Below are 19,649 nucleotides of genomic sequence, written 5' to 3' on the forward strand. Positions count from 1 at the left end.
AGGGGGGTTCCCGGGATGCAGCCCCCCCTCCAGGGTTTGGGGTCTGGTGGGGTGCGGGGATGCACCCTGCGCCCCCCCTGGCTGTGGGCATGGGTTGGGGGAGGAAATTGTGGTTCCGGGATGGATGGATCCTAAAGGGTGAAAAACCTGCAAGAAAACGGAGTTTGGTTTTCTTTGGGTTTTCTTTTTCTTTGTTTTTTAATTTTTCTTTGTTTTCTTTTTTTTGTTTGTTTTTTTTTGTTGTTTTTTTTTGTTTTTTTTTCTGTGGTTTATCTTGGGGAGCCGGAGCACGACGAGAGCGCAGCCGGCACGAGGAGGAGAGGGGCACAGAGGATGGCACGGTGGCATGGAGCAGCCCGGCTGGGACGAGGGGCAAAAAATCTTGACCAAATTCCTCCTTGGTCGAGGTGAGGGGCCGCAGGGAAGCCCGGCGTGGTGCTGCACCCCAACACGTCCCCATCAGCCCAGCGCTGCCGTCCCCACGTGCCATGGGACACGGAGGCCACGACGGAGCCATCCTGCTCCGTGCTGTGGCTCCCGGGGGGCGCCCCCATTCCCAACCTGTGCCCCCCCTTCCCACCCTGCACACCCCCGAGGGCAGCTCTGGCTGCGGGTGGGAGCAGGAAAAGCCCCCGGGGACCCCGATTTGGGGCCACAAAGGGGTTTTGCTCACTGCTAGTGGAGAAGTGGGAGCAAGGCGCCGTGTCCCCAGGGCTGGCGAGGGGGGGACACCCTGCCCGGGCGTGCGTCGTCGCAGCAGGGTGGAGGCCCCCAGGCCCTACACCGCCCTCGCCCAGCGTGCTGGGGAGATAAAGCAGCCTTTGCCCCCCCCAGGGCCTCGACGCCAGCGCTGAGCCGGGCGCTTCCCAGCGGCCGCACCCCGCCGGGTGGCCGTGACCCATCGGTGACAAACCCAGCTCCTCCCGGGGGACAACCAGGGCCCTGCCCGGCGCATGGGTGCCACCAGCCGCTCCTACCGCCTGCGCTGCCTTCCCCTTAGCTCTTCCCACCCGCAGCCTCCTGCGTCCCCCAAAAACCTCGCCCGCAGCTCTGGGGGCTCGGCACCAGCCCGGTGTGGGGTGGGCAGAGCTGGGGACACCTTGGCGCAAGGGGGGCTCGGTGGCACCAAGGGGTGGGGTGCTGGCAGCCTCCCCGCCGCCCCCTTCGCTCCCTTCCCTTCCTTTCCCTTCCCTTCCCTCCCCCGGGGCCAACGCTATGATTCAGCCTCTCGGTTTCAGTCCTCGCAGCCAACTTCCAAGGGGAGCAGAAACGCGCCCGGCTCAGCAGGGAGGAGCGGGGAGGCCGCACGCTGCCTGCCCCTGGACGCCCCGTGCCCAAGGGCGGGCACGGGCTTGTCGGCAGCGATGCAGCCCGGAACGGGGCCATCCCGCCCTGCAGCTCAGGACCAGCATCAGGGGGTGCTCATCGCGTGTCTCAGACGAGCAGCAGGGTGACGAACCCCAAGGATTGGTATTGGGGTGATGCACGCAGCCCCCTCCCCAACCATCAGATGCTGCGCAGGTTACTGGGGTGGTGCACGGTGCCTCCAGCCTCACCTGGCACAATTCAGGGGGTCCCAGCCCCCCCTCCCCTTAGGCATCCCCCTGCCCTTTTTTAGGGTCTTCCCTGCTTCGCAGGGGTGCCCAGCACCCTTGCCCATCCCTCCCCCTGCCCGCTGTGGGGCCTCTCCTACCACGGGCGCACCCCAGCCCCAGGGAGCCCCAAGGCAGAGGCAGCTGTCAAAAGACCGGTCTGGATTTTATTAAAAGTTCAGCACCAGTAAAATAATAATAATAATAATAATAATAATTAAAAAAAAAAAAAAGCAACTGTGCAAGACGGGAAGTATTAAATTAATGGAGCTTAAGGCTACGGAGGGCTGGCGTGGTGAGAGTTCAAGGCACACGCGGGGCACGGGCAATGCAGCCCCCCCAGGCTGCAGCCACGCGCTGGCACGGGGATGCTGCAACCCCGGGATCCTTGCTGCAGCCCTGGGACCCCCGCTACAGCACCAGGACCCCTGCAGCAGCACCGGGCCATGGGCTCTGAGGGGGTCCAGGGCTCTGCAAGCTGCTGGTGGGATGCTGGAAGCCCCAGGGCAGGAGCCCTGGATGAGCTCCAAGGATGCACAGGACCCACGTGCGTCACACCCAGCGCAGGGAAACCCACTGAACGCCTCGTGACAGCACTAGGGTTGGGTCCTGACCCCCATCCACAGCTCCTGGGGAGGAGCCGAGGGGGACGGCAAACCCCAGTGCTGCAGGGGACCGCCGGCACCAAGGCTCCTGGGGACACCAGGGACGGGTGGCTCAGGGGGGCACCCTGCCAGGCACAGCGGTGCGGAGATGCCACCGCTCCACCGCTGGGACTGGGGGCAGCGGATGTCCAGGAGGCAGAGGCAGCCCTGCGGTGGGCACCGGGCAGGATCAGCCCTTCCCGGTGAGCCTGAGTTTTTGTGCAGCAGCTGGCAGGAGCCTGAAGCCCGGCGTCCCCACGATGGCATCGCTGGGCCACCACCATCCAGCTCCATCAGGGCCGGGGTCCCCTTCGCCTGGCTCATCAGAGGCTCTCTGCAAACACGGAGGGCTTGGTGGTACCAGGGGGCAGGCAGCAGCCACCCCACACCCCCAGGCACGACCCCCCCGATCCCGGCATCAGGAACCTTCGTCAGCTTTGTCCCCCTTGGTCTTGGGCTCCTGCCACCACTCCGCAAAGAAGCCTTCCTCATAGTCGCCTTCGCCCTCAAACTCGCCGTCCGAGGGCAGGTCCCGTGGGTCCGGCTCCTCGCCGTCATCCACCTCCATCTGCAGCACAGGATGGGGAGGAAATGCGCGCCTGCTATGGCCCTTTCTGGGGTCGGACCCCCTAAGGAAGGACCCAAAAGCACCCAAAAGTGCCCCAAGCCAGGGCCGTCACCTACCTCGTCATCAGCCTGCAGGTACTGCCTGGCGAAGTCCAGCATCTTCTTCTGGGCGGCCGTCCGGTTGTAGTAGCGCACGGCTTCCTGGGCACAGGAAGGGGAGCGGGGGTCACGTCAGGCCCCCAAAATGCACAAACCACAGGGTGAGGGTCTGGGGGGGGGTCTCTCACCGGCCGGGGCTCAAAGTCCTCCTCCTGCAGGTGCCAGCGCTCGCGGTGGAAGCGGTAATAGACCAAGTTCTGCTGCATCACCGCATCGTCCGGGTCGAAGAGCATGTAGCTGGAGACGCTGCGCACCGCGTCCCGCACGTCGTTCACTGTGGGGAGCAGCAGCAGCGTGACGAGGGGAAAGGTGACACCAGGGGGGGGTGGGTGACACCAGCACACCCCAGGGGTGCAGCCCCCCCAGCTCCCGCCTGGCACTCACGCTTGTAGTAGGCGAACTGCAGGTAGTGGTACATGGTGGCCACGAACTTCTCCACGAAGTAGCCGCCCACGTTGGGGGTCAGCTCGGTCTCGCAGTCCACCTTGCACTGCAGCACGCTCACAAAGTGATCTGGGGAAAGGTGTCAGAGTGGGGTTTCATGCCCCAAGCCTGCCCCCAGCCCCACCGCTCGCCCGCCCACCCACCCACCTGCGATGGCAGGGTAGAAGTCCTTGAACTCCTGCAGCTCGTAGGCACCCTCGCAGCCGGCCAGGCAGTCCTCGTACGCCTTGTAGTACTCGGCCAGCGCCTGCTCCATGTCAGCTGCGCTGCTCCGGAAATCCCCGTTGTTGTACAGCTTCACCGACCGCACGAAAATTGGCTGCAGGGAACCGAGAGGGCTCGGCTCACCTCCTCGCCGAGCACCAAGCACGGTGCCCAGCCCCATGCCGGGTGGCACAGACACCAGACCTGCCTTGCTCCCCTGGACACTGCTTCATCCCGGGCACCAGCCCCACACAGATGCTTTTTTTGGGGGCAGGAAGGTGGGCGAGCCAGGGCTCAGCTGGGATTGATGCCTCTGGGTTCAGCAGGATGGGCTTTGCCAGCCAGGCACGCACCGAGCTCCCGTCCCCATGGGGTGTCCCTGTCCCACCCCAGCCCCGTCCCCTCCTCACCTCATAGGGCTGAGCCTCCAGGTCGACGAGGTACTCGTCCACATCCACCATCGTCCTGTAATAGTTCAGGTACTTCAAGGTCATCTCGTGCTTGGGGTTCTTCTGCAGGAAGGTGTGGGCAGCGGACACGGCTTTCTCGATCTTGTTGGACTGGGGAGAAGAGGAAGAGCTGATGGAGGGAGGCATGGGGGGGCTGGTGGGGAGATGCTGGGGCTGTGGGGGCTCAGCACCCAGCACCACAGCCCAGACAGAGCCCCAGGGCTGTGGGGCAGCACAGGGAAGTGGCCCAGGGCAGAAGGCTGCTCCTCAGGAGGGGACAGCCCAGTGCCCTCGGTGCCAGCCCCAAGCCCAATTGTCCCATGGCAGCCGGGGCTGGGCAGGATGAAGGACCACAGACAAGGCAGATAAATCCAGCTGATGCAACTGCTCCTACTGAGACCCGCCAACCTCTCCCCGTGCCCATGGTGGGAGCAGGGATGGCTCAGCTCCCTTGGGGACCCCCGTGTCCCACCGGCAGCGATCCACGTGGCTCGGGTTTGTCCCACGTGTCCCCTCTCCTCCAACCAAGCTGCCAGCCCAGCGAGCTGCCCCCACTCTTCCGCTGCTTTTCGGAGCTCTCAGGTTGCAATTTCGGGGAATTGAGATTGGGGGAGGTTGGACAAAGCATCCGTTACGTGGATTTTAGCCAGAGCAACGGAGAGGAAAACACATTAAGTATCTAGGCCAGGCTGTCCCTCGTCACTGCCAGGTGAGGGGGGCAGCAGCGCTGAGGACTAAAGCAGCCTCTGCACCAGCAGCCAGCCCAGCCCACGGCACAGCAGGGGCCCAGCACACCCGTGGCATCTCGGGAGGGAGAACAGCTTTGCCAGCACAGCTCTGGCAAAGGAGGACACCTCAAACCAACCCCTCCACGTGTGCACCGTGAGCCTGGGCACGCGTCTCTCCCCGATGGAGCATCCCAACACGTGTCCTGCAGCGGTCACAGAACTGCTGGATCCGCCAGCTCGGGTCATGCTCCACCAGCTGGGACAGCCCCTGTGTCCCCCTCCCCAGGCAATGCTCTGCCCCGCTGGGGGGCTTTGGGGACATCAGGTTCAGTGCCAACGCCGGCAGAATGTAGGCACTGCTGACCTGGAGAAATTCCCAGGAAAACCTCTCCGTGTGGGACAGGGGCACCCACGAAGAGCTGTGCAGGGGGATGCTCGTACCCACAGCAGGATGGGGGACACGGGGAGCCCCCAGGAAACCCCCAGAAGGGGCTGTGAGAGGAGGGGACCAGTGCCATGAAGGGCTGTGGAGGGGGGCAGCCACGAGGGCCCCCAGTTGCAGGCACACCCCCTCACATCCTGCCTGATGCGTCCCAGATGCCGCTGACGTGCCACGGTGCAGGGGCAGGATGGAGGAGCCCGGGGAGGGGGGATGCCAAGCATGGGGGGTACGGGGTGGGGGCTGCAGGATGGGGAGCGCAGCAGGATGCAGGATGGACGGGAGCAGGATTTTGGGGGTGCAGAGTGGAGATGTGGGACGGGGCGATGCAGGATGGGGGTGTCCATGGGGAGGTGCAGGATGAGGGGCGCAAACTCGGGGGGGTGCAGGGCTGGGCTGTGGGACAGAGCTGCAGAATGAGAGGCAGAGGAGGGGGCCGTGCAGGACAGGGTGGGGGGAAGAGGTGAAGGCAAGACCAGAGCACTACAGGACGCCCACCCCCAACCCACAAGAGCAGGGCAGCCCCCGGCACCCTGCGCGCCCCCTGCGCGCCCCGTTGCGCGGCATTTGCGCCCCCCCCCGGGACGCCGCGCCGCCTCACCTTGAAGAGCGCATAGTGCAGGTACTGGTAGGGCAGGCGGCGCTGAAAATCGCGCAGCGTCTGCGCGGGGGGGTAGCGCAGCTGGAAGACGGGGAGGCCGCGCTTGCAGGCGCGCAGGCACCCGGCGCGGCGCAGCAGCCTCCCGAAGAGCTGCAGCTCCCGCTCCCACTCCCACTCCGCGGGGTCCCCCTCGGCGAGGGGGTCCTCGGCGGGGTCCCCCTCGGCCGCGCAGCGGCGGTGGCAGTGCGCTTCGCTGTCGCGCAGCAGGCGGTGGAGGCGCAGGCTGGCCTCCAGCTCCCGGGCGCTCTCTGCCCAGTGCGCGCCCGCGTATTGCGCCAGCGCCCGGGCGTATGCGCGCTGCAGGGGCTCCAGCGCGGCTGCGGGAAAGCCGCGCACGCTGTACTCCTCGTACTGCGCCGCGCACGGCTCCTCCGCCACCGCTACCAGCAGCAGCAGCGCCAGCGCCGCGCCGCCCATCCCCGCAGCCGCCGCGCAATGCCCGCGCAGCGCCCCGCGCAAGGGGTGGGCAGGCGGGGAAAGGGAAAAGGGGATGGGAAGGAAGGGGCGGTGCGCCCCTGCCGGGCGCGCAGGGTCTTAGTGCGGCTCTGCGCGGCTGGCGCAAGGCCCGCGGGGGCTGCGCGCTGCGCGCAAGGAGGAGCGAGGGGTCGGGGAGGTGCTGGGGGGGTTGCGCCCTCTGCTGCGCCTCCCCGGGGATGCGGTCGGAGCGCGGGGTGCCGGGGTGGGCCTGGGGGCTGCAGCTCCTGGGAAGGCTCCGGGGTGCGCTCGGGGCTGGTTTTGCGCAGCCCGGACCCCCCCAGCCAGGCTGTGCCCGGTGCTGGTTTCGCTGCTGGCTAGTGGCGAGCTGGAGGCTGCTCGCCCTGCGCCGTGCCAGACCCCAGGGCTGAGCCGTGCCAGGCCTCGGCATGGCCACACTGGCCTCAGCCCAAGCCCAGAGCTGTGCTGCTGCTGGACAGTGGCTCTGAGAGCTGCAGCAGCACGGGGCAGGAGCCAGGGAGCTGCTGAGATTTTTGGCTGTGGAGCAGAGGCCGTTAGCAGTGCCCAGCACCTCCCTGCAAATGAGCAGCTCGCCAGCAAACCAGCTGGGATGCCAGCCCCCTGCGATGCCAGCCCCCTCAGTAAGAGCTCACTTGCCCCAGAGTCAGACCCTGACCCTACTGTGTCATGGGGAGAGCCCCAAGTCCCCCCAAGCCATGCCGAGGTGGCTCGGCCCAAGCACGGACCCTCAGGGACCCACAGAGCACCTTGGGTCTGGGCTCAGGGCAGCTGATGCTGCTCTGCTTGAGCCTCTGCTCTCAGGAGCCTCTGAGAAGCTGGGATTCAGTTCAGATCCAGAACCTGTCATATTTCCTACCTGGGGCTTGCAGGGGGCCCTTACCACAGCACCAACAGTTTGGGGGGACAGCAGGGATGTGGGGCAACACATCCACGTGCACTCGATGCCGCTCCGATCTGTGAAAGTCTACTACAGGGACAGTTTCACATTTTTAATCATTGCCATTCAGTAAAAGATCTGCCAGCAGCAGACTGAAGAGCAGTAGGTGTTATTAAAACCGTTAATTCCTTGTATTTACTATTCCTTAAGTGCGAGGGAGTGGGAAGCAGCATCCTGAGCCGTGGGTGCTGGGAGGAGCGCAGGCAGCACTAGGACCCGGAGCAGCTGCTGGGATGGGACCTCCAGCTGCACAAACTTGCTTCCAAATAGGTCTCTTCAGCTTTTTCCTTTGCAGAAAGGACTGCCTAGGGAAAGAAAAAAAAAGAAAAAAAAGAAAAAAAGGGGGCGAAAAAAAAAAGTCTTGACACGGAGCTTTGCCGCTGTGACTTTTTCTGCCTGCCCCGCTGCCGCCGGCTCGGGGAATTGCCCCGGTGGTGCAGTGGGGAGGCTGGCGGAGGGCAGCACGGCTGGGCCCCGTTACACGTGTACAGAAATGCAGCTGGGCCGGGCTGAGCTCGCATCGGCGCGGGAGAGGGGCCGGGGAGGCCCCACCTCTGCGCCTTCCTCTCCGCTCTGAGCCTTTCCAACCGGCCGCAGCCTCCCAGCGCCATGGCCTTGGGCAGCTTCGTCCTCCTGCTGAGCCTCCTGGGGGTCCTGGGGCTGGGGGACCCCGGCCCCCTGGAAGACGTGGTGATAGACAGATACTATATCCCCAAAATCTGCCTGCGGGAAGTCCAGATGGGGGATTTCATTCGCTACCACTACAATGGGACCTTTAAAGATGGCAAAAAGTTTGACTCCAGGTATCGCCCTTGGCTCTTTACCAGCTGCATGCGGCCGCCCCACGCGCTGGGGAATCCTGCATGCTGCCCCCAGCCCCCCCGCGTGTCCCCCCCATCACGGCCCCAAGGGCCAGGGGATGCCTTTTCCCGTCAGCCCCCCCGCCTGCATCGCTCGGTGCCCCGCAGCTTGGACCCCGAGGGGGGATTTTGGGGGTGCTCACGGCGGGGCTGAGACTGGGGTGGCCCCAAGGGAGCTGCCCAGGATGGCACAGCCCAGCTGGGGCTGCAGCCCCCAGCCCAGCCCCATTCCCATTTGCCCCCGGGTGCAAGCCCATCCCAGGCAGGGGCAGGATCAGGCCCTGGCTGAGATGCTTTGCGCTCCAGGCGTGTGCTTGCACGTACTGCACAGGCAGAGAAAATACCTGAAGCACTTTGAGACGTGGCAGCGGCGAAATCCCTTCGTTACCTAACAGGCTTCGGGGTCTTGCTGGTCGTGGATTTCCTCGGCCTCTGCACCCACCCTGCTGTGCCCACGCTGGTTATAAACCCGGGTTTTGTTGGTGCAGCTCCTGATCCGCACCGGGGCGAGGAGGGGTAGGAGGCACAGGGCAAAAGCACAGGACCAGAGGGGGCTGTGCTGGAGCTCAGCCCCAGCCCGGCTCGGGAACAAAAACTTTCCAGCTGGGCATTTTTCAGACCCCTAAAGAGCAGGGGGATTCTGCTCCCGGCTCAGCCTGTCTCGATTTTCTTGTAAGCGTGAACGGGAGAGAAAGGAAATCAGCCACGGGCTGCCCCTCCTGCTGCTGCACGCCCCAAACGCGATGGGGGCCTGGGGAATTTTGCTGCTAAAATAATTCTTTGTCCTGAGCACTGCAGCGTGCTTCCAGGAGAAGCTTTCCCAGCACATGAAATGGGATAAAGGGCTTCCCTTTATCTGGAACGGCCCCCAGTTGCTTCCCGGAGCCTGTGTTTTAAGATTAAAAATAATAATAATAATAATAATAAAATAAAATAAAAACAAATTTGCAGTTTAAAAATGAGGCCTGGGACTTTTTCTTTCCTCCTCACTGCAAACGTGGCACACGCGAAATTACAGGGAAGCCACAGCAAGCCCGGCAGCGCGCAGACCTCCGGGCCAGATTGCCGTGCAAAATTTGCGAGGATATTTGAGAGTTCAGCCCCAAATAAATTCATCTCCTGCCTCCTCTGCACCCGGGGGGCCTGATCCTGCACTCCCCCACCTCCGAGGGTGCAGCTGCACCGCGGGCAGGGCAGGATTGATCCCTGGTTGGGGTGGGGGGACCCCGATCCCAGCGAGGTGGGGGAAAAACTTGAGGCTGGTGCCCTGAGACAGGGCGGGGGGATGCTTCGTTACCGTGAATTCCAGACCTGGGAGAGAGCCCAGGGTTAGCAGGGGCACCACAGACCCCGCCATCAGCCTTGCCACGGGGTAGGAGATTTGGGCACATTTTTGGCTGAAGGAAGAAATTTGCAAGGCTACAAATTCAGCGCAGGTGCTCCGGGCGAGGCGGAGGGAGCTGCTCAGCCCCCGTGGGTCGCAGCCTGCCCTTCAGCCCCCGGTGCTGACGGGTCTGTCCCTTCGCCCCCAGCTACGACCGAGGGGCCACGGTGGCCGGCGTGGTGGGCGTCGGGCGGCTGATCACCGGCATGGACCGGGGGCTGCAGGGGATGTGCGTGAACGAGCGGCGTCACCTCATCGTGCCCCCCCACCTGGGCTACGGCAGCATCGGAGTGGGTAAGGGGCTGTGGGGGGATGGATGGGGGCAAACCCACATTATGGGGGGGGCACAGAGAATTGGCACCCACTCGGCAGGCGCTGGGGAAGGATGGAGGCGTTGCTGGGACAGAGCAGCATTTGGGGCACCCCAAAAAAAAAAAAGCAATCGCCTTCCCCCTTGCACAAATGGCTCCGTGGAGACCCCCAGCAGGGTTTGAGCTCAGAGCTGCACCAGGCAGGTCGGGTCCCCATCCACCAGCACCCTACAGGAGCATCAGGGCACAAATGTCCCCCCCTTGTCCTGCGCAGTGGAGGGGGGAGGATGCTGCAAGTGCTTTAAAGCTCTGCGTTTGCATGCAGTAGGGCATCCACCCTTGCCTTTCCCTCCCCTAACTCTCTCCCTGCCCTCGCTGCCGCCCCTGTAGCGGGGCTGATCCCCCCCGATGCCACTTTGTATTTCGACGTGGTCATGCTGGACATCTGGAACAAGAACGACAAGCTGCAGATCACCACCTTGTCCAAACCCGAGCACTGCAACCGCACGGTGGAGAACTCGGACTTCGTGCGGTACCACTACAACGGCACGCTGCTCGACGGCACCCCCTTCGACTCCAGGTACTGGGTGCCGGCACTGGGAGCACTGGGAACGGTGGGGACTTGGGGATGCCAGCCTGGGGCAGGACTTGGGAGCCCCCCTTTCAGGCTGGGGGGTGCTGGTGCAGCCCCAGAGCTGTTCTCCTGGTTCCTCCTCATCAGCTACAGCAAGGACAGCACCTACGACACCTACGTGGGCACCGGGTGGCTGATCAAGGGCATGGACCAGGGGCTGCTGGGCATGTGTGCCGGGGAGAAGAGAAGCATCATCATCCCCCCATTCCTAGCCTATGGGGAGAAGGGCTATGGTAAGCCAGGCATCACCCCACTGCTCCTGCTCGGGGAACGGGACCCCCATCCAGGCTGAGCCGTGCCCCCCCCCCCTCTCCAGGGACCGTGATCCCACCGCAAGCCTCGCTGGTGTTCAGCGTGCTGCTGGTGGACTTCCACAACCCCAAGGATGGGGTCTTCCTGGAGCACCTGGAGGTGCCGGAGTCCTGCAAGCGCAGGGCTGTGACCGGGGACTTTGTGCGTTACCACTACAACGGCACGCTGATGGACGGGACGCTCTTCGACTCCAGGTATGGGGGGGCGAGGAAACGGCCCTATGGGGGGACACCCCCGTGCACCCCTGGTCCTCTCCCACCCTGCAAGGAGAAGCTGGAAAATCCCAGGGGAGTTGGGAGGAGAGGGTGGTAACAAAGAGGGAAAAGGATTAGGAAAAAAAAAAAAAAAGTAATTACCAAATGGAGCGAGGTTGGGTGGGAGCAGGGCCACGTGCTGGGTGCTCGGGATGCTTCTCTTCTTGCAGCTACTCCCGAAATCACACCTACAACACCTACATCGGGAAGGGCTACATCATCCCCGGCATGGACCAGGGCCTGCAAGGGGTCTGCATGGGGGAGAGGAGGCGGGTGGTCATCCCCCCCCACCTGGCTTACGGCGAGAACGGAGCAGGTGAGGGGACCGCAGCGTCGCTGGGTTGCAGGGAAAGGTTTTTTTTCCCAGCTCCGTGTTCAGCCAGCTGAGATCTCGCTGCTGCTCCTCTTCTTCCAGGGGACAAAATCCCCGGCTCAGCCGTGCTCATTTTTGACGTCCATGTCATCGACTTCCACAACCCGGCCGACCCGGTGGAGATGGAGACCGTGTACCGGCCCGAGGGCTGCAACATCACCACCCGCAACAGGGACTTTGTCCGCTACCACTACAACTGCTCCCTGCTGGATGGCACCAAGCTCTTCTCCTCGTGCGTGCACCGGGACGGCGGCGGCACGGCCACGGGGCAGCAGGATGGGGGGGGGGTGCAGGATTTTGGGGCACGGGAGGGAAAGGTGCAGGATTTGGGTGCGCGGGAGGGAGCCCGCTGGGTCCAAGGGGGTTTCTCAGCCACGCCGTCTTCTCTGTGCCCCCTGCAGCCACGACTACGGCAGCCCCCAGGAGGTGACTCTGGGGACCAACAAGGTGATCGAGGGGCTCAACAGAGGTCTCCTCGACATGTGTGCTGGGGAGAGGCGGGTGCTCATCGTCCCCCCACACCTGGGCCACGGGGAGAGCGGAGGTAGGGGCACCACGGCCACGTCTGCCGAGCAAACCCAGGGTTTCTGAAACCCTCAGCATTTCTCCCTCACCTTTTTTTTTTTTCCTTGCTGGAGGCTGGAAAGCTTTCGCCCATCGGGTGCAAGAGCCCTCGCTTGTTTTGCAGCCCGGGGGGTGCCAGGCAGCGCCGTGCTCCGCTTCGAGGTGGAGCTGATCTCCATGGAGGAGGGGGTTCCCGAAGGCTACCTCTTCATCTGGCACGGGGACCCGCCGGAGAACCTCTACGAGCAGATGGACCTCAACAAGGACGGGCAGATCCCCGCTGATGAGGTGCCCAAACCTCGCGGGGGGCTTGTGGGGTGCGGGAGGATGAGGGGGGCACGGGGAGCCCACCCCTGGGGGCAGCACCCAAAGGATGCTGCTGATCCCAAACATTTGGGAGCGCTGGGAAGGAAAAATGCCCAAGCCTGGAGAATTGCTGCTGGAAATGGGGAGCAGCGGGGCTGGGGCAGTGGGGGCAGCCTCTTCTCGTGTCCCTGCTGTTGCCCGGAGCAGAGCAGCATCCCCATCCCATCCCATCCCATCCCATCCCATCCCATCCCGTTCCTTCTCCCCCCTGCAGTTCTCCACCTTCATCCTGACCCAAGTGGCAGAAGGGAAGGGGCGCCTCATGCCCAGCTCCGACCCCGACAAAGTCATCGCCGACATGTTCAAGAACCAGGACCGCAACCAGGACGGGAAGATCACGGCCGAGGAGCTGAAGCTGAAGTCGGACGAGGACCAGGAGAAGATCCACGAGGAGCTGTGAGGTGCAGCCCCCGCTCCCCCCCCAGGGTCAGGACTGCCCTTTGCCATGCCACGGCCGGGCTCCCCAGAGAGCCAGCTGGGAACCTGCCCCTGCCCCTTGCAAGGGGAAAAAAAAAAAGAAACAACAAAAAACAATATTTTGCCCCCCCATTGTTTAATTGAGGGGGATTTGATGTGTTCCTCACGGACACAAAAACTCACCAGCCCCCAGGTAACGCGCCCAGACCAGAAGGTGGGAAGCACCCAAACTCTTGGGCATCTCGGTGCCCCCCGGGGGGGGCAGTGCCTGCATTTCCCCACCCTGCCCCATGTCCCCCCATCCCCTTGAGCCTTGACCCATGTCCCCTCTGCCGCCGGTTCTGCCCCCAGCCCTGCCTCGACCCCTCTGCTCTCAGTGCCCCGCGGGGGGGTCGGGGCAGTGGCACCCCCTCCCCAGGCTGTCCCCGAGCTCCTCTCCCTTGTCCTTGGCCAGCGACTGCACCTCCTGCGATGCCGCAGGGAAGTGGGGAGCTTCCCCTTCATCTCAGCCGTATTGCTGTAGTTTAGGGGTGTTTTTTGTTGGTTTCTTTCGTTTTTGTTAGTTTTAAGTACACTTACATACCCATCTTTGAAGGAGAAGAGAAATAAAGAGGGGCCCTCCCTGCTGGTCCCTGCTGCTGGCCCAGCCTCTGCTTCCCCTGGGACACGGGCTGGAGGTGGCTCAGGTTCCCAGGATCAAACCCCGATGCCCCACGGACATCCCCTGCTTCGTGTCCTCCTCATCCTCCCCACCCCACGGCCACAGCCAGCAGGGATGGAGAAAAATCAGCCCCGTTTGGTTCTGATGCCTAAATGCAGCTAATTGAACGGCGCTCTCAGGTCTGTCCCAGCACGTCCCCATCACCTCCCCACCGGCTCTGTGTGACCTCGCAGAGAGAGATTAAAAAAGGCGAGACCAGAACTGTGCAAAGGGTCGGAGTGAGCCCCTCTAATGATGACAGGGCACCAAATAAATGATTTTGACTGGTTTCCAGAATTTTTCCCTCTGTGTCAGGTTACTTTGCAATGAGACATCCGCGTTTCGCCGGGCAGTGGTGCGAGGAGAACTCACCTGGGTCTTTTATTTCATCTAAGAGAAGGAAATCTGTGCTGTTCACAAATTAAATGTTCTCAGCCCACACGGAGGGCAGCGAGCGAGCTGAGGGCTGGACACGGAGCTCACAGGCCAAGAGGTGCCACCAGTTACATGCTGCAGGATGAGAGCAGTTTCCCACACCAGGGTCTCAATTTGCCGCTTGCCATCGGGGCTGTCAAGAGTTTTCCTCTTCATTAATTTCACCAGAGGCTCCACAAAAATAAAAGGGCTTCTTTCTACTCCTCCTCCAAGAGCCCAGAACGAGCCCAGCAGTTTCGGATGGAATCACCCTTACCTAAAATGCTCCCCCAAACCCCCCACACCGCAGCTGGCTGCTCCTCCCCGATCCCACCCATGGGCTTCAAATGCTGCTCCCAGCCCCAGCCTTGCTGCAGCATTTGCCCAAACCCTTCCCTTCTCTTTCCCCTTCCCTTTTCCTTTCCCCTTCCCACCCCAAAGCCCTGCTGGGCAACGGGTCCTGCACCCACGCAGAAGCAGAGGGAGCAGAGGCTGAGACTTGATGGCACAGGGATCAGTGGATTTTTGGCAGCAGGAGCACTGCTTGGCAATGCCCAGAGGTGCCCGGAGCTCAGCCTGAGCACCTCAAAGCCACAGAACACAGGACATCGGGAGAGAAATTTGTTTTCTTAGATGGGAACGCAGTTAAAAGCGAACAGCTTCGATCTAAAACGGGTCTGCCCTCGACCAACAGCAAACCCCCTCCGTTTCTGCGCTCAGCCGCTGAAGCTAAGCGCAGGGATGCCTCTGCCCCGAATGGTTTGTGTGGCCCCCAGAGCTGGGATGAGGTCTGAGGGGGAAGCAGCAGAGCCGAGGCACCGACGGGGCACAAGGAGCAGGCTCCTTGCTTCCCACATCTCAGCCCTCCGCTTCCAGGAGGACAGGCGGCGAGGTTCGGGATGGACACGACACACGAGAGCCGGGGCAGGGAGAGTGCCCCAGGCACCAGGATGGATTCAGGAGGGTACCAGAAAACCCAGCCCGGCTCTGCCAGTGGAAGGACGTCTGTTGGTTCCCCTGGCCGGGGCTGGGATGCCAGGTTCCTGGCTCATGTCTCCAGGAGGATGTAGCGGAGGATACCGTTGACCACATCCAGCGTCTCGTCGCTCTCCAGAACGATGTCGTAGGAGTCCAGGTACTTCCCCCTCCGCTCTTCCACCTGCCGTGAGACCACCAGGGAAGGGAGAAGAGAAAGAGGACTGTGAACAGCTGAGAATGAAGATGCTGCACCCACACCCCTTGCATTTCTTGGTGCTATAGAAAAGAAGGGCCAATAACTCAATAACCACCCCAAAAAAAATGCCTGAAGCACACCAAGAGCTCCAAAGCTCCCTTGCACGCTCCCCGGGAGCTGAGACAAATCCAGCATCCCCCACGCTCTGGCAGCAAGAAGGCTGCTTCTCACACCCACCTTGTCATTGAGAAAGCCGATCTTGAGGATGTTCTCCACGCTGGGAACCCCGTCTGCCATCGTCAGGTCCCCCATGGAGTCCCCCAGCAGGATGATGCTCGTCCTGCCGCTCAGCTGCTGGAAATACTCCGTCCCCTGCAGGACGCTGTTGTTCTTGTTGTAAGTGTGGATGAGAGGTCCCTTGAAGCACTTGAGGACTCCCTGTGCAGAACGGGACAGCCACGCTGATCCCAAAGCAACCCCTTCGCCGTGCTGCAGCCGCAGACCCCCTCCTGGGAGGGGGATGAGGTGGGGACGCTCGCAGAATGACAGCTCTCGTCTCTGAGACGTGCCCAAGGAGCCACGAAACACGGGGAGAGAGGCCCCAAGGGCCCCATTTTGCAGGATGAGCCTGTTCCATATGGTGAGAATCCGAAGGATCCTGGAGATCTCGGGCTAGGCTCTGTACTGCCCTGGTGCTCTTCAGGGGCCGTGGAAAGCCACAATCAGGGGAGCCCCAGGAGGGAGGCAGTGCCCCCCTGCCCCATCTCCCCCGGAGGCTGCCGGCCCCAGCACACCACCCATGGGAACAGAGGGCTTCATTGTGCACAGCGGGTCATTTTCTAATGTGAACTGGGACTTTTCAGGCTTTCGCACATCAACAAAGGCCTTCCAAGCTGCTTTAAAGGACATCTGGCTTTCGGATCAGGGGAGACCTCTGCGGCCGGTTAACTCCATGCTGACTGTGCAGCGCCGGACCAGCATCCAGCCCGGGGCATACCCAGACACACAGGTCACCTTCAGCCTCCAAAAGCAAGTTTGGAAGACGAGAAACCCACAAAACCCTGAGCATCGATGCTCAGCTGCTCCTGTGCTACGGTGCTCCCATGACCCAGAAAAGGGCCGGTCCTACCTAGAGGGATCCAATACTTCATAATTTTAATGGGAAGCTTTGAACCTAGCAGCGTGTCTGTTCAATCTATCACAGCCCCCAGTTCCAGCCTCCCAAACCTCCCCCCTGCAGGCTCGCTGCACGGACTCACGCTGTCGTCGAAGTCCATGTAGTTGGACACCACGTTGACGTTGGAGTAGAAGACGTTGGCCTGCCGGATTATCTCTTCGAGGACATCGCCGATGCCAGCAGAGAAGATGAATATGGGGACGTTGTACTTGTACAGCTGATCAAACAATTCATTGAATCCATCCCTGGAGGAGAAGCGTCCGTGACAGGGTATTAACGTTACTCCCTCCCAGCAAGAGGTGCTCTGTGCATGGTGGGCTGCTCTCAGCTCCAAGGCTCACATTTCTGCCTGGGACTCCCCAAAAAGAAAAGCCTGTGCCTGCTCTGCAAAAATCAAGGTGCTTTGGGGTTTTGGGGTGCACGCTGAGGGTGCACAGCAAAGCCACCGGACCTCACCTCAACAAAACAACCCTGCAGGGAGGTATGGAGCAAGGTGAGGCATGTGAGCCATTCACCCAGTGCCTCCTGAGAGCCCCCAGAGCCCCCCAAGAGTCTCCTGAGAGCCCCCAGAGCCCCCTGAGAGCTTCCTGAGTCAAGGGCCTGGATAAGGCTCAGCAGTTACAGTGAGTGGGGAGAAAATCTATTCTGGAAGAGGGGAGCTGCCTGCTGCCTGCCCAGGCTCGGGGAGCTTCGTTTGGGTGCTCCTTGCCAAGATGAAAGGAGATGGAAGAGGCTCTGGGCAGGAAGGAGCCAGCCCAGGAGCCGGGCAGCCTCGGGGAGCAGAGCTCAGGCTGCAGCTGGTGGTGCTGGCGTCTGGCTCTGTCACAAAGCTCAGCCCCAGGAAGGAAGAGAGATTTGCATCTGCTGCACGTCGGGGGCGGCGTGAGGATCAGAGCGAGCAGGTGAAGTGAGAAATCAGTTCAGCTTCCCCCAGATTCTTCTCCGAAAACACGAGCGGTGACATGGCCTTGGGGGAACCATGTGAAGGGGAAGAAGGGCCCCAAGCAGCGCACCGACCCCCGGCACATACCTCAGCATCACGTCCGATTCCTTGACTATCTGGGCGATGTCACCCTTCTGGATCTTCTGCTGCGACAGCAGGTCGTGAGCCCTGGTCCACCTAGGGAAAGGCAGCAGGGTGAGCTCCCTGGGACGTGCTGTGAGACCCAGGGAGCTGCCAGCACCAACACCAGGCACCAGCGTGCAGGGAAATCAGACCCGTGCCAGGGATCCAGCACCACCACTCCCGTGCCTGAAGGCAAGGACAACAAGGACAGCCTCCCCCCCCTTCTCTTCAAGATCTTGTAGCTTTTGCTTTTTATCCAGTGACTCAAATTATTTGCCAGCTGGGTGTGACAGGCACAATCAGGTGAGTGTGTGCCACACACCCAAAAAATGTTAAAGGGGACCCTACAAGCAAAAGGAACCACTTCTAGGGCTCAGCACGTTCCTCTGTGCCTGGCCTCGGCTCAGGAATTCCCTTTTTCTCCTGTTTCCCCCAGTGCTCCCCAAGGAAACAATCAGACCACGAGTAGGCACTCACCACTCCACCATCAGGGGACGTTTCTCTTCCAGGGTCCGGTTGGGATCGATTTCTATGGGGTAGTAATAGTGCAGCAGATCCTTTAACTGGAACATCGTACGCAAGTGAGAACACAGAGCGAACATTGAGTCCAAAGAGACCGTAATCAGCAGACGCAGCACTTCTGAATTCCCCCAAAGCAACACAATACACAACAAAAACACCGCCAAAACCACTTCACTCTGAGCAAATCTGGGGATCTCTGAAGGAAGAGTTAATCCACCGCTAGCTTGGCTGCGTCTCCTCTTGGCCCTAATACTCCAGGTACAGAGGAGTACGCAGACACTCTTCCTGCTCTTATCAGGCCAAAAAAGCCCACAGCTGAGTATGCAAATGAAACTTTCATTTTTACTTTCCCCTCTGTTATCATCAGCCAATGTAAGCCCAAGATGATGGGCCATGGGGATGAAGAGCCCTGCAAAAACAACGCCTACCTTCTTCTTGCCATCCTCACTAACGACACGACTGTTGTCGAGGATATCTGCAAAGACAAAATTCCCTTTTTGTAGCCCAGAAACGTGGAGGCTGAAAGTTTTAGGATGCAAGCGTGAGAAAGGGAAGGAGCATCTGTGAGTCTCGTCTGCAAAGCTGGAGCACAAAGACCAGGAGATGGTTTTTGGGCTGCCTGGAGGTGAGGGCTGTGAAAGCAGCACCCGCTGCGGATACAGACACAGAAACCCCCCAGAATTAGGGGCAGGAAAAGCCGACAGCAAGGCTTTTTTAACTCACTGTGCGACGTGGGGCAGCGCCTGCCGTTGCACCCGAACCTGCTCAGCGTCATGTCGAAGTCAGAGATGACCTGGAGGGGGAGAGAAGACCAAAAGCTGCAGGTGACCCAGCTCATTCTGCCCTTGCAGCACCCAGCCAAGGATGCAAATCCGGCATCAGCACATCTCACGTGAGAGCACAGAGCCGCAGCAGAGCACGGGAGCAGCTCGGGGATGGGAATTTGGGTGCCCTTGCCAGCTGGAAGCAGATGTCCCCCCCCCCCCAGCTGAGCCAGGCAGCACCCTTCCTGCACCCCAGGCGCTCTTATCAGCACCAAAAGGCTTAATCCTCCCGTCTGGGTGTGTGTGTGGGGGGGAGGTTTGGGGCTTGGCTAATATTTATAGCTTGCATAAGAGGGAAGCAAAGGGCAGCCTGCACACACAGCTCCCCCCAGCTCGTTTGGGGCTTTTCCCCCTGCACCAGCAAACCGCGCAGAGAGGGTGCTGTGTGCATCTGGGTGCTGGGGGGGATGCAAAAATTAGGGGGTGTGGTGGGGGGGAGGAGATGAAAGCACGGTGCTGGGGCCCGGTACCTGCAGCTTGCTGCTCCCCTGCTCCTTGATGGCCCGGATTATCCCCAGCACCCGCTCCGGCCGCAGGATGCGCACCGTGGGCTTCTCCAGCTCGGGCACCTGCAGGCAAAGAGACCCCCCCCAGGGGCTCAGGGACACCCCAGAGGGGCTGGGTGCCCCCAGCCCTTGCTCTCTCTCCCCGTTCCCCAGGGACCCCCCCCCCCCCGGCCCCGCGCTCACCATCTCGCCCCGCTCCGCTCCAACAGGGCCCAGCCGGGGCCGCGCAGCCGCGGGGAGGAGCCGGGCAGGGAGGCGGGACCGGGGGGGGGGAGGACTTGGGGGTATTCGGGGAAATTTAGGGGTATTTGGGGGTACTTGGGGGTATTCGGAGCTGGCCGGGGTCTCTCGTAGCCTCCAGGTGCACCCCGCCCCGCGATCCCCCCCCCGCCGCTCGCTGCTGCGGCTCCTTTGCGAGACGCCCCCGAGGCGGGAAGGCGAAAGAGAAAGGTTAAAAATAATTAAAGAAATAAATAAAAATACGTGGCAAGGGCTGCTAGCGGCTGCATCC

At 61.8% G+C, this 19,649-nt stretch overlaps 3 protein-coding genes across 3 annotated transcripts; 1 reads left to right on the forward strand and 2 right to left on the reverse strand.

Moving 5' to 3' along the window:
• Positions 1–1,739: 1,739 nt before the first annotated feature.
• P3H4 (prolyl 3-hydroxylase family member 4 (inactive)) lies at positions 1,740–6,372 on the reverse strand. Its single transcript, XM_038168674.2, has 8 exons — positions 5,828–6,372; positions 4,021–4,170; positions 3,554–3,725; positions 3,347–3,475; positions 3,091–3,236; positions 2,921–3,004; positions 2,663–2,804; positions 1,740–2,570 (listed from the first exon to the last, which is right to left on the reverse strand). The coding sequence occupies exons 1-8, from the start codon at positions 6,302–6,304 to the stop codon at positions 2,560–2,562; spliced, it is 1,311 nt and encodes a 436-aa protein (XP_038024602.2). The 5' UTR covers positions 6,305–6,372; the 3' UTR covers positions 1,740–2,559.
• A 1,422-nt stretch (positions 6,373–7,794) lies between these two features.
• On the forward strand, positions 7,795–13,752 carry FKBP10 (FKBP prolyl isomerase 10). Its single transcript, XM_038168669.2, has 10 exons — positions 7,795–8,083; positions 9,673–9,818; positions 10,226–10,415; positions 10,557–10,702; positions 10,786–10,975; positions 11,206–11,351; positions 11,451–11,640; positions 11,810–11,952; positions 12,097–12,260; positions 12,553–13,752. Exons 1-10 carry the CDS (start codon positions 7,890–7,892, stop codon positions 12,736–12,738), a joined length of 1,695 nt encoding a protein of 564 aa, XP_038024597.1. The 5' UTR covers positions 7,795–7,889; the 3' UTR covers positions 12,739–13,752.
• A 725-nt stretch (positions 13,753–14,477) lies between these two features.
• Positions 14,478–19,578, reverse strand: NT5C3B (5'-nucleotidase, cytosolic IIIB). The gene is made up of 9 exons (XM_038168676.2): positions 19,322–19,578; positions 19,103–19,201; positions 18,532–18,601; positions 18,237–18,283; positions 17,764–17,849; positions 17,251–17,340; positions 16,303–16,465; positions 15,281–15,481; positions 14,478–15,028 (listed from the first exon to the last, which is right to left on the reverse strand). The coding sequence occupies exons 1-9, from the start codon at positions 19,322–19,324 to the stop codon at positions 14,918–14,920; spliced, it is 870 nt and encodes a 289-aa protein (XP_038024604.2). The 5' UTR covers positions 19,325–19,578; the 3' UTR covers positions 14,478–14,917.
• Between the last annotated feature and the right edge of the window lie 71 nt (positions 19,579–19,649).

This window comes from Anas platyrhynchos, chromosome 28 (assembly GCF_047663525.1).
Source record: "Anas platyrhynchos isolate ZD024472 breed Pekin duck chromosome 28, IASCAAS_PekinDuck_T2T, whole genome shotgun sequence".
Taxonomy (NCBI): domain Eukaryota; kingdom Metazoa; phylum Chordata; class Aves; order Anseriformes; family Anatidae; genus Anas; species Anas platyrhynchos.

What these genes read in the sequence shown, in the direction of transcription:
- P3H4 (XM_038168674.2), bottom strand. Translation starts at nt 6,304, where the DNA reads ATGGGCGGCGCGGCGCTGGCGCTGCTGCTGCTGGTAGCGGTGGCGGAG. An exon ending in GCAGTTCGCCTACTACAAGC is followed by an intron (nt 3,237 to 3,346) that starts GTGAGTGCCAGG and finishes TGCTCCCCACAG; the next exon opens with TGAACGACGTGCGGGACGCG. An exon ending in ACCTGCAGGCTGATGACGAG is followed by an intron (nt 2,805 to 2,920) that starts GTAGGTGACGGC and finishes CCTGTGCTGCAG; the next exon opens with ATGGAGGTGGATGACGGCGA.
- NT5C3B (XM_038168676.2), bottom strand. An exon ending in AGGGGAGCAGCAAGCTGCAG is followed by an intron (nt 18,602 to 19,102) that starts GTACCGGGCCCC and finishes CTCCCCCTCCAG; the next exon opens with GTCATCTCTGACTTCGACAT. An exon ending in CGTCCCCTGATGGTGGAGTG is followed by an intron (nt 17,341 to 17,763) that starts GTGAGTGCCTAC and finishes GCCTTTCCCTAG; the next exon opens with GTGGACCAGGGCTCACGACC.
- FKBP10 (XM_038168669.2), top strand. Translation starts at nt 7,890, where the DNA reads ATGGCCTTGGGCAGCTTCGTCCTCCTGCTGAGCCTCCTGGGGGTCCTG. An exon ending in GGCACCAAGCTCTTCTCCTC is followed by an intron (nt 11,641 to 11,809) that starts GTGCGTGCACCG and finishes TGCCCCCTGCAG; the next exon opens with CCACGACTACGGCAGCCCCC. An exon ending in GGGCCACGGGGAGAGCGGAG is followed by an intron (nt 11,953 to 12,096) that starts GTAGGGGCACCA and finishes CTTGTTTTGCAG; the next exon opens with CCCGGGGGGTGCCAGGCAGC.